Genomic DNA, 12,717 nt, shown 5'->3' with positions numbered 1-12,717 from the left:
TCATGTAACAGTAACTAGAAACAAAAGGATGCAAAAGCTCGACATCATAGACATTTTAAGTGTGCTGCAAAAGGATATCTTGAATTCTAATTTTCGGTTAGGAAACAAAATAATCAAGTCAACTGTAGACCAACCTGAAACATCGAAACAGGACCGCATCGGAATATTTTCCTTAATCTCCCATATATCGATAACTCCTCGTATGTCATCCCCATGTCCACTTCATCCAACTACACAAATGGAAATAGGGTCAAATGAGCATACTTGAGTACAGATACCTACCATAATTTTTGTTGATAGCAGCTAGCTAAGACAACCTTATGCACAAGTATAACTGAAACTTGAATGGACAATATGCTAATGAAATATTTTGAGTGCAACGTAACAAGTGAGCTAAACAATGTTCTGTTACCAATCGCAAGACAGAATCAGAATCTACATATATTTTAAGCTATAAGGCAAAGGAGCAGGGTCAAAAGCACCGGGAACACCAAGTTCCCGTCAGCAAACTAGAGCCAAAATGGAAATGAATAGAATTATTTGGACATTTGGTCACCTGGCTATAATCTGTGCGGATTGGCTCAAGCTCTGCAGTAGGAGGTGCAGCTTCAACCTCAGCCAATGAAGAATACTGAAGATGAACTGCTGCCCATCGTAGGAAAGCCCTAAGGTCTTGCTTACTTACACTTCCAATGGGGTTTATATCAGCTGAACTGCAGTCATACTAAACAAACAAAGCAATAGTTATTGTCGTTACTCATTAGTTGCCATCACGGACTATCAAAGAGTTCCAACAAGTGCTGATTGCAATGAAGGATCCGTGAAGGAAAATATATACATGGTTTCCTAGGGCCGACATGAGTGAGAACATTATATCTAAAAGAGAGCAGACTTGTGTTAAACTTTTAACTTACTTTCGTCAAGTAACCACGCAATCCTTCATCCACATTTGAGCTTCCAAGAACAAGATAGAACCCAGACTTGTTATGAACCCATGGCATTAGAGAAGCCATCATAAAGGCCAGCACCATCCTGATTCGAGCTTGAATATTTTGCAATCCCAGATTCTCAGTATGTGATCCCCCGTCAACCTGAATTATATTAGCATACATATGTGATCATCAGAATTTGCCTCGGCAGCTTCCAGCATGTCAAGGAACCAAATGCAAGCATGTCACTGTTCCTAGCCACTTTGTGAATTAGTTCTTGCTTTGTAGGTTATCTAATACATTTGGTTTCTCAAACTAGAAAATGGGATTTCAGAATTGTATGTCACATAGCACTTGTTCTTGGCTTCTTTCCTTTTCTACTTCCATATTTACAAAGAAATGTTTCTCTGCTTATATATTTCACTATTTCAGAATGGATGAATACTTAAGTTTGGGATATTTTGTATTTCACAAATATTGCATCCAACTAGGTAACATTTACCCACCACTAAGGATATAGGACAAAAGCTTCAGTTCAACATTCTTTGTTGGCCGCAAAAACAAAATGTTGTGAAATGCGGATAAACAAATATTGCGAATAAATAATATATATTCACAGAATCCATTTAAGCAATTTCTTTAGTAGATTAGAATGTCATAGTATCAAAATACCTTGTAGCGTGGTCGCTTGCCAGTTAATCTTTCAAACAAAGAAAGAAATGCAGACACTACACTGTCAATAGGTACATCAAAGTGGAATGAACCAATCTCTTCCGCCAGCCTTTTGGCGCGTGATCTGGTATCTTCAGAACTGTGGACAAACAATACTGTGAATAAGGGAAAACAAAAACATACTGTGTGGGGAAGCAAAGTATATGCAAAGCATAATTTACACTCATTTGTGAAGAAAATTGAGAAATAGTAAAGATATAAATCAAAGAAGAAACAATCAGTGGCATATGTGAAGAAGTCCAATGCCTTGTGAAATTCTGGTAGCCATTTCGGTAGTAAACTGTATTGTTCTTGTTTCAGAGATCAATGCCAACTTCAGTTCCATGAGATGACTCTCCAACAGTCAAGCAATGCAAATTTCATTAGTACTCTCATGGAACTGAAGTCAGAGTATACAATATTGTGCCAAGGATGTCCGAAATGCTGGTTTCAGTTCCATGAGATACAATACAAATGATACGAGCCAAGCAGGGCTTGAGAGAAAACACAGTACATATCATCATTATCAAGTTAATCAATTTACGAAGAGAATGTATTGATGCATATCAAATGGAAAGAACGATACTCTAGAGAAGGGTACACTGAAAAGAACTGAATCCTTAAGCCAAAGATTACCTATTTTCTGTTCCCATGTAAACAGTATAAAATAAACGTTTTGCAAGCTCTCTGCTGTCTGTGGGGAACTCCCCATCTCTGTACTGACCAATCCGCATAGCATCTGCCTTAACTTGCTCATCTCCTTTATCTATATCTGCATGTTGGTTGTATTAAATGATAATTAGTCTCATAAATAGGTATTCCCTTCGTTCAGAAAATACGGCAAGAAGCGACAGTTTTGGCTCCCGGCCCCCGCGTCGCTCCCAGGGGGTGACTCGGGTGGCGAAACCCTAGCTGCCATCTCAAACTCCCCTCCTCCCCTGGCCGTCGCCGGAGGATAACCGGCGGGCGAAGCCCTCGCCGTTGGACGGCGGCGGCGGGGCCCTCGTCCGTGAGCTCGCGCGCTGCTGTTTGTGCGCTGGAGCGGCGGGAGCGCGCGGTGGCGAGGCGGGCGGTTGTCTGCGCTCAGGGGAGGCCGTGATGGTGTGGAACGCGTGCGCGGTGGCGCTGCTGTGGCGGCGGCCGGCCGCTGCTGCGAGCGGCAGAGATGAGGGCACCCAGATCGGGGCTGCGCGTTTCTGCCCCAACCCACCCGTCCCCCTCCTTCCACCCCTCCGGCCGCTGCCGGTGGTAGCCGGCTAGCCGCTGGGCGGGTGAGCACGCGCGCGGCGGTCCTTGACGGCTGCTGCTTTGTTGTGCCCCGGCGGTTCCTGGCGGCGGTAGCTGCGGGCCGGCACGGCGGCGGCGCGGTGCAGGTGGCTGCTGTCGCCTGCTCGTCGCGCTCCCGGCGGTGGCCGGCCTGCTGGCACTGCGCCGGTCGGTGCTCCTCCTGCGACTACAACGTTCCTAGGCATCCCTCCATGTGTGCTGGTCTTCTCCGACGTTCTTCTCCAAGTCCGGTCTGCCATTGCATCTGAGGTCCTTGTTCATGGGTCGGGGCGAAATCCCCGCGCGGCGACGGCCTGCGCTGTCAACGGCGACGCCCGAGGGTGCCGTCACCTCCTTGGAGGCGTTGGCATGACCCTGACCAGATCTCCTCCTCGAGCACCGGGAGAAATCCCAGGTCCGGCCTCCCGGACCGGGCAGCGGCGGCATCTCAGCGCCGTTCCCCTCTTGTAGGTGCTGCTTTGGCTGCAAGTGGAGTTTGATGCGGCAGATGGAGGCTGGTGATGCATCGCTCTAGCGTAGACTGCTACACAGGGAGCGGATCGCAATGTATGCCAGCGCCGGCGCTCCCCCAACGATTGCTACACCAGTTCCTGTTGAGCCCTGCCCTTCACCCGCCGACTCTCTAGGCACATGGGTGAGAGGTACGTTGGCCTGGGCAGTCCTGGAGCTGCAATCGTCCCTGGAGCTGTCTGGCAATGGCAGTGACGCTGCCCTGCTGGGCGAGGCCTAATGTCGTTGCGTGTCTGTAGTTGAGGGCACCTCCTCACCTAGTTGTAGTCGCTTGGTGAGGACGGTCGTGTGTATGTGTGTGCGTATGTGTCCCTCCTTTCTGGAGGTTGTACCCCTGATGTCTTCCTGTTCAATGAAATGAAACGCAAAGTCTCTTGCGTTTTCTCAAAAAAAAAGGCAAAATTTTAACTTCCAAGTTCAAGCTTTGACCAACAATTAATCCGATAATAATAATGTGTAGGTTATGTGGCATAAATTTGGTATTGTTCGATTCGTGTTGGAAAGAAATTATGATGATGAATTTTCTAGCTATTAAACACTTTAACTTGGAGAGTGAAAATATGCCTTATATTCAGGCAGTATTGTCTTAGTGGAACCTATTATTACTGAAATGAAAATAATAAGAATACTACAGCTAAGAATATGTACAGAGGATCAGTGCTGATAGTTGCACCGATGGGGATGTAGTTCCTCCTATTTCTTTTCTAAGCACATATGGTTGCAAATCCAGTGTGCAGATAAACTATTTAACTGCGTTCTGTAACCTACTCCCTCCTTGCCAAATTTATGACCCAGAGACTCCATGAGCAATGCATGAAGCATAAACAATCTGTTTTAACTCATCCTTGGAATGTGAGTTGTTGCTAATATGCACTATAATTTGGCAAGTAGAGTACATCTCTAAAGACATTTTATAAAATATACTATGCTAATGGAGGAAAATTAAGACTTTTGACCTGACCTTTTATGACAAGCTGGCACATGCAGCCAACAATTGCTGCAACGGACGAACTATCCGCACCACCAGAAAGTGGAAGCAAAAATCCAGATGCTCGACTTCTGCGAAGATAATCCCACAGCCAGCAACTAGGTCCAAATGCAATCTCCTCCTCAGGACAGTGATACATAACCTTCAGAGTGATAAAAATGGGTTACTAACTGTGACTTGTCAAGCTGGGCTGTAGTTTTCATTGGGAATTACAATCACAATTTGCATTCACTAAAAACGTTCCAGTGGTGCTAGTAAAAATTGTGTTAGATAATTCATCACAGGTTTTTCAAGATAATACACGAAATAAATATCACTTGAAAATAAAAATCTCATAGTATCGTGATCCTACAATACGATAGGTTCTAAAACAATTCTATCTCTTTCGGACACGGTTATAAAAAGTAAAATATTCTATACTGCAGCGTTCCAGAAATAATGAAATATATCAAATCTAGAAACAGAAACTAACCTCAATTGGATCAGTTGGGATCATTCCATCACGAAATGTTTGGCAAAGCTTATATTGTACCTTAACACAAGGTACTTTTGTTACATGACTTGCTTGCTCCCTAAAACTAGAAACACATGCTCGATAACTTGATACCTGGTTCAACAAAAGAATGTCCAGTTATGCAAAAGTTTGATCCATATAATTATGTCAAAGATAAATCATTATCTAATAGAACTAGAAATTTACGAGCTAGAAAAGTTACTTTTAACAAATATGAGAAAAGAACCAAAAGCTTATGACCTTAGATAATTCAACTGAAAAATAACACAAGAATAAGATTAACAATAGTGGAGATACCAGTAACTGCTGAACAACATATAATGATGCAATAGTGGAGATACCAGTAACTGCTGAACAACATATAATGATGCAACGACTGTTGCCAAATATTCTTCCAGGCGAAAACAAAGAAAGTGAGCAAAAATAAATACAGAATTGAGCAGAAATTGTTTGTCTCTGTGAGTGTAACTGGATTACCCTAATGTGAAGTGCAAATCATGTTTTCATACTTCCACTAATACTAATTCAAGAGCCTTCAGTTATGGAAATCCTTTAACTCAAAGAAGAATATGAATCACTGACAGCATTATAGGACTGCAACTAAGATCCAAATGAGCTAGAACTTACAGCATCCAGATCTATCAAAGCATCCAACACTTCAACATCCTTCAATGAGAATTGTGATCCCTGGGCAACCACATCCCCATTCACCGCAATGCAGCAGCAGCCATCTAGTGAGAACATTTGGGATAACTTAGAACAAATGAATCAAATAATACAACTCTGATAAAGACGACTCATGAATGTGTAAAACTAACTTTACACATAACTACTGCTGGATTAACAATCTGGGTATGCTAGTGATGGTTGCATCGCTTAAGGCATTTTCTCTAGCATGTGTACTTTGCTTACTGGCCCTCTATTTAGATGGTGCCCATGTCTTTTGTTTAGTCTTGAAAAAGAAAGCTAGTACTAAATTGAATGCAGGGCTACGATACATGGGAGTCAAAAACAATAGAACCAAAAGCACTATATATCATCACTGCAACTTGACCAACGAAACAGGAAAAAAAATCACCATGTAGTGTTAATAGTGTTAATTCAGTAGACACTGAAATACCACTCAAGCTTCAGTTTTTGCAAAATACCAATATTGTTACCACCTGTCAGTGATCATGTGTTGGGTATATCCAAATACAAAGGTTATGTCACACAAACATTTGAGAAATTCCAATCGCACGCACTTCCTTCAAAGTGAACCACGATCCAATGCATCCTCAATGTTGGAAAGAATAACAGGAGACCTAAACGTCGGACTATAACTAATAATTAAGTGGTATGGAGTTTTCAAGTTCCAAAGATATAGGATAATGCTAAGAAAAACATAGAGAAAACACTGACATATTAGCATACCATAATAAAGGCGGCCACCATCACAACCCTGGTGATTAGCATACATGTATACACCACCACATAAACGGGTTGCGTCTCTCATGGAATCAATCCGAAGGTTGAGCTTCCTTAACTGATGATGGCTTCCACTTGCATTCATGAAGACCTCAACGCCACTGAATGCTAGATCAATCCGAGGAGCATTTGCAGTAAATAGCTCTTCACAGGTTTCGGCGGCCAAAGATCTGAAAATTAGTAACTAACATGAAAAGCTATAATATAACCAAATTAATTAAGCAGTCCAATATCATCAACAAATGCAAGATCATCAATCACATACCATATACAATTACTAATTAAGAATACGTAGTAAAATGAAACATATTAGCAAAGAGCAATTTGAGCATATATGCTAAAATCATAAACATGTTATAGCACATTTACATTTTCTTTAGAAGAATAGCACATTAACATTTTTTAGAGGATTTGCGCATTTACATTTACATTAGGTAATGGGACTAGCTAAGTGTCAAGTACTAGATATGCATTCTGAATATCGTAAAGAGGCAGGAAAAGGCAAGGCAAGGATGATATTTGCTCAAAATGATCCTAGAGGACTACAATTAATGGTTAACAAAATTAGAACATCCTAGACACTTACATCGATATATGTAACATACGTGGACAATTTCTTCATCAAGACTTTAAAAATTCATACATGTATGAAATAAATTGTAGTTGCGCTGTACATATTTCCCTATGGTGAGGATCAAATGTCTAAGCTAGTTTGTAGACAGGGGTGACCTGATTTAACATGAAGTCACCACAGGCCATCGTAAGATATATAGTCTCACAGAGTAGCAGTTAGATAGGGACTCGAAATTAGAAGCACATGATGAATTGTAATTTGGAAGAACACCAAGACAATGAATATTTCCTTTTTTATATCCAGCTTGATTCAGAAAATGTTAGTTGGAAATGACAGTATTAGTGTTTGCTCTATCCAGTATGCTAGCCAAGACAGTATCAGCCTGAAATCACAAGTTCACAATCATAAAAAACCAATTTAAGCATTAGTACTTACACGTCGAGAAACTGCAGATAACCATAACCAAAAGGTACAGTTTCCTGGTCTATAACCTCTGAGACATCAATAGGGAGTTGAAAATCGACAAGTTCATCTTTATATGTCCAAGCAGAAAACCATCGAAATTCACGATAGTTCCCATCATTTGCAAGGGACATCTTTGGCCGAATCATAATTATCTTGCGATTTAGGCAGAAAACCTGGCAGTTGTACCGCACACTCTTGAAAATAATAGGCATTCCTATGCTGCACAAGATGTCATCTGTATAGTCACCAGACAAAATGTCCTTCAGGCACTCCCATCTGCAGGTTGTTGATACAGAAGAGCAATTAACAGAGAGTATAACTAAAGCTTGCAAGTATTTCATAGAAATGTGAAACCCTAGGCAGAATGTCATTACCAGGGATTAGTTATTGTTCATTACTTCTTCCACCAAAATAAGTGTCGTTGATTTAGTACAAAGTTGTACTGAATTAGTGACACTTATTTTGGGACGGAGGGAGTACAATTTAGGATTACCAATTGTAGCCCAATGGGCACTCAAAGGGTTGACATACAAATTCAAGCTCCGTATGCATACAGTAAAGTTTGCATGACACAATAAAAGATGCTAAACAGATTAATGAAATTACTGTTCACAGGAGAAAATAAATACCTTAAAGAACTCCAACCACTTCAATTACAATTTACAAGTGATTTCCATACATAGGTTGAGTTAATAACTAGCAGTGGAGAACCATAACTTTCTTAGCCGTATTTTGTGATAAACAGTACGACTTAACATTTAGCAGTTCATTCAGGTTCTTAGCACTGCTACGACAGCGGTACAGGTTTTGCACAACTCACAGGTTCGTCAGCTCATCATCATCAGTAAGTAGGTTACATGGAGAAGGAGCACTCACGCGTGCGCGGTGGTGTCCTGCTCGAGGAAATGGTCCTCGCAGCCGTATCCGGTGAGCTCGAGCTCGGGGCCGATGCGGACGACGGCGCCGGCGGCCTTGGCCCGGGAGATGGACTCCTTGACGTTGCGGAGGTTGGTGTCGAAGTCCATGGCCCACTGGTTGAGGTTGCAGGTGGCCACCCGCAGAAGCCTCATCTTGCCGCCGCCGCCCGAATCAGCAGGCTACAAACAAGCGCGAGCGGCTTAACACTAGAGCAAACCCAGATGGTTAAGTGCAGAAGTAGACCTCGCTGCTGAATTTCCAGAGAATCGCAGCTTACCCTCAGTCACTGTTGAATTGGATACGGAGGGTGGGCAGGCGGGTGGGTCGCTGGTATCCTGGAGACGGGTGGAGCGGCCCTTGGATCCGGAGGAGGCGAGCGGCGGATCTGGAGGGAGTGGGCGGCGGACGGCGACCTGGTCAGGTGGAGGAGGAGGAGGCGGCGGGTCGGCGGTGGAGCACGGGCCGACCCGACGGTTGTGAGGTGGAGTGCGAGGATGGTGGTCGGGCGACGAGGAGCAGCTTGTGGCGGAGGGCCGCTGGCGGGAGGTGGGGGCGGCGGCGGCGGAGCAGGAGGAAGGGGAGAGAGGGCCGGCCTCCGAGTCTCCGACGGCCAGATGGGTAGAGGAAGAAAGAAAGAATTCAGGCCGGCTTTGGGTTCATTGGAGGGGATTTTCACGGGATTCCGGTCCTCAGGATCGTGGCGCTGAGATTCCCGAGGATTGGATTCCAGAGGATTGTTGGCATCGGGTCCGCTCGGCCCCTCGGGAAATTCGCTGGCGCGAAAGAGAGCGCCCGCGTGGTGCGCTCGCGCCAAATGAAACAGCAACAGCCGGCCGCGCTGCTCTGCTCTGCTTCGTGCCCGTCCCCGGAGAGGACTCGCTGGGGCTGTTTGGTTTAGAGCCGTGACTTGCCCGACCAAAAAATTGGTCGTTGACTAGCCTGGTGGTGGCGTTTGGATCGGATCCAAATAATTGGCATGCCAGCCCCGCCTCAGCCTTCCCTCCTTCTTTTGCGCCAATTAGTTGGCAGAATCACGGGCTAGGGAATCGTTCGCCAATTTTTTGGCTAGCCAACAGCCCCTACGATTTGGCAGGGCTGAGAAGGGCACGAACCAAACAGCCCCGCTGACTTTTTGGAGTGGCCAAGTCATGATTTTTTTTCAAAACTATGTTATTTTTTGTAGCAATTTCAGAAACTATAGAACGTAATGCAAAAAAACCAAAAACTAGTAGCCCCTCGGCCATCTTTTAGCCGAAGTAGTACTTTTCAGCCACGATTAGGCCGAAGTACTACTTTTCGGCCACACTTAGGCCGAAGTATAGTTTTCGGCCATCTCCTAGCCGAAAAGGCACTTTTTGGTCAAGTCTAGGCCGAAATAGACTTTTTGGTCAAGTCTAGGCCGAAAAGTCACTTTTTGGTCAACCCTAGGCCGAAGTTGCATGGCTCATGCTGAATATTTTCTCGCCACCCGTTTCCCACCCACCCTTTCCCGCCACCCGTTTCCCGCCAACCCCTTCCCGCCATATGTTCCCGCCACCCGTTTCCCGCCACCCGTTTCCCGCCAACCCCTTCCCACCAATCCCTTCCCGCCTTATTTTCCCGTCAATCCCTTCCCGCCTTATTTTCCCACCAATCCCTTCCCGCCAACCCTTTCCCGCCATACCGCAGTTATTCTTTCCCGCCATTTTCTCCTCTGTATCTATAAAACCCCCTTCAGGCGGAGGTGGATAAGCATTCCAGTGTAGTGCAGTCGAGATGTCCCATTATCCATTCGATCGTAGTTTTCACCCTGAGATGAGAAGCACTCTGTTGAGTCTAGCTACCGGTTTCAGGATGGACAATAGGATAGTTCCATGGGACGAACTCACCGGTAGTGACACCATAATGAATGAGTTGGCTCACCAATTACGTAGGTCTGGGTGGCCTGAAAGGACCTATGAGGAGGTACGTCAAGAACTTCTTAGGTTGCATGAAAGGTGGAAGAAGGTGGTGGAGCCGAAGAGTGAAACTTTCAGAAGGACTGCAAAAAAGCATCCATTTTTATGGACTGAGGAGAGCGAGGACGACGATGATATCTTCATGCCGCCGCTTCCGGGTTCTGCATCGTCGAAGGGCAAGAGTTCTGCATCGTCCAAAGGAAAGAGTTCTGCATCCTCGAAGGGCAAGAGTTCTGTATCGACCAAGGGCAAGAGTTCTGCATCGACGAAGGGCAAGAGGAGCGCATCGTCGAAGGGCAAGAGGGCTGCATCAACGGAGGATGACGATGATGACTTCATGTAGTATGTAAGATGTATTCCAGTTGTACTGTTTCATTCAGATGTATTTGCATTATTAGTTTGTATTGTATTATTGTAGGGCATTATGTTCTATCTGAATTTCATTTTGTAGTATGTAAGATGTATTGCACAAGTTCAGCCGCACCGTTTAATTCAGATGTACTTGTATCTTAATTATCGGTTGTAGTCTATTTGGAAATGTAACTGGAATAAGAATGCGAATTAATAGTAATATGTCTCTCGCATACATAAAACAATATATGTCTCCTGATCACATAGAAGCAAGTGCGATAGTAACACATACATGAAGCATGTCTCATACATAAATACTGACACACAGCTGCGAATAGTCTGAAACTAATATAGATAATGAGTCATAGATAGATAGATAAGCATATCACTGCGGGGGATGACGACGAGTCTGGGTCTTCCTCGGGCGAGGACCGGAAGGCGATAAGCGCTGAGGCGGTGGACGAGGCTCGCGATAACCACGACCATAGTTAACCTCGTCTGTCACGGTCTGTGTCTCCTGCGTCGGTGGTGGTGGTGCAGTGTGAAACACTGTCTGCGAGAAGCCATAAATATTTGTAGTTTGGTCATCATCCTCGCGGTCGTCCTCAAAGTACGAAGCACCACCACTAAGCATCAGTGACTGCTCTGAATGCATGAACGGTTGCGACTGGTTGCCGCCTACGGTAAAGTAAAATTGATACAAATGCATGAACAAAGCACCACCAGTAAGCATCAGTGACTGCTGAGAATGCAAGAACGATTACTACACTGTTCAAAAGAATGTAGTGAGTAGTGTTACCTAGATTCATCTGCTGATGCCAGTAAGCGCTCCCTAGCTGTGAAGGAGGTGGCTCATGCCAGGAAGAGCTCCCTGGCTGTGAAGGAGGTGGCTCATGCCAGGAAGAGCTCCCTGGCTGTGAAGGAGGTGGCTCATGCCAGGAAGATCTCCCTGGCTGTGAAGGATGAGGTTCTGCATGGTGCATAGAGGGTCGTGGTTCTGAACGGTGCACAGAGGGTCGTGGTTCTGAATGCTGTACAGAGGGACGTGGCGGACGATGTGCTGGAGGAGGAAGTGCAACATCCGAAGTCCGTCTACACGTAACAGCTGCGTAAATCCCACGTAGCTTGTCATCAAGACGCCTCAACCATGAGACGCCCTCTCGCGGTGGGATAGTTTCTCCCATCTGAAAGCGCCGCATTAAAGCGGAAACCTCCTCTCGCGCCTGTAGTGTCGAGTCACCCTGTACACAAAGAGTTAACCAATTATATCCTCGTTGTATGATAGACACCACGAATAGACAACCAAGCGAATATGTCCAGATTAACAAAAGACTTAACATATGAGAACCAAGGCATTTGCCGCGTGGTGTCTGGTTCCCACAATAGAGACAGTTGGGTACATATCGCTGGTGAGAGGGGCTTCGATCTGATCAGGAGCAGCTGATGGAACCAAGTAGATCCTCATTGTATGCCGGTAACGCTGCAGATACAACCCGAACATTTCCTAGTTAAAGGGCCGAACCTCACCCCAGATATTTGTCGCAGCGGTAGTCCATTCATCAACGTAAGGGGTCATGCTCTGAAGCCAATAAGCCATGGACTTGTTTCCTCCTAGGCGACTGTCCCTGAGATTGACATGCGCGATACATGATTAGGTATATTATGAATGCAGAGCTGCCAACTAAAATAGTATTAGTACTTACTTGTGCACATGGTCTGGCAAGTGTGGAATATCTGGAATCTCAAGCTGTTGATATAGACCGAACTGTCTCATCACCCTATGAAGAGACATCTCCTCAACCGTCACGTCAAACACCAACTTGGCCTTGGTCATCCAAAAGTGCCGATCTCTAGTGCACAATCCAGAAATCCCAACTGGGTACCTCGATGATATAGCCTGAGGCGAGTATGGCTCCCAAATAACTTGATCCTCGTGCAAACTATCAAACTGCGCCATGAAGGACGGGTAGCATCCCCTAACCTGAGTATGCGCAAACTGTCTCTGTGCATGACAACAAATAAGCATTAGTAATACTATTGAATGGCAAGAAATAATTGAACTAATT

The 12,717-nt window shown here is 44.9% G+C and overlaps 1 protein-coding gene across 1 annotated transcript in view; it reads right to left on the bottom strand.

Moving 5' to 3' along the window:
- LOC119266987 (glutamine-dependent NAD(+) synthetase) overlaps window positions 1-9,051 on the bottom strand; it is an 11,528-nt gene extending 2,477 nt beyond the window's left edge. The window contains exons 1-12 of the mRNA XM_037548274.1: window positions 8,641-9,051; window positions 8,322-8,542; window positions 7,416-7,721; window positions 6,353-6,576; window positions 5,567-5,670; window positions 4,898-5,032; window positions 4,399-4,567; window positions 2,277-2,412; window positions 1,602-1,740; window positions 915-1,091; window positions 557-724; window positions 135-230 (exon numbers count right to left, since the gene is read on the bottom strand). Coding sequence (XP_037404171.1) covers window positions 135-230; window positions 557-724; window positions 915-1,091; window positions 1,602-1,740; window positions 2,277-2,412; window positions 4,399-4,567; window positions 4,898-5,032; window positions 5,567-5,670; window positions 6,353-6,576; window positions 7,416-7,721; window positions 8,322-8,515 — 1,848 coding nt within the window. The 5' untranslated portion in view covers window positions 8,516-8,542; window positions 8,641-9,051. The remainder of the gene's footprint in view (window positions 1-134; window positions 231-556; window positions 725-914; window positions 1,092-1,601; window positions 1,741-2,276; window positions 2,413-4,398; window positions 4,568-4,897; window positions 5,033-5,566; window positions 5,671-6,352; window positions 6,577-7,415; window positions 7,722-8,321; window positions 8,543-8,640) is intronic.
- Window positions 9,052-12,717: the final 3,666 nt, after the last annotated feature.

This window comes from Triticum dicoccoides, chromosome 3A (assembly GCF_002162155.2).
Source record: "Triticum dicoccoides isolate Atlit2015 ecotype Zavitan chromosome 3A, WEW_v2.0, whole genome shotgun sequence".
Classification (NCBI taxonomy): domain Eukaryota; kingdom Viridiplantae; phylum Streptophyta; class Magnoliopsida; order Poales; family Poaceae; genus Triticum; species Triticum dicoccoides.
Note: the sequence above shows the minus strand (reverse complement) of the source record. Positions and strands in the feature narration are given on the sequence as shown.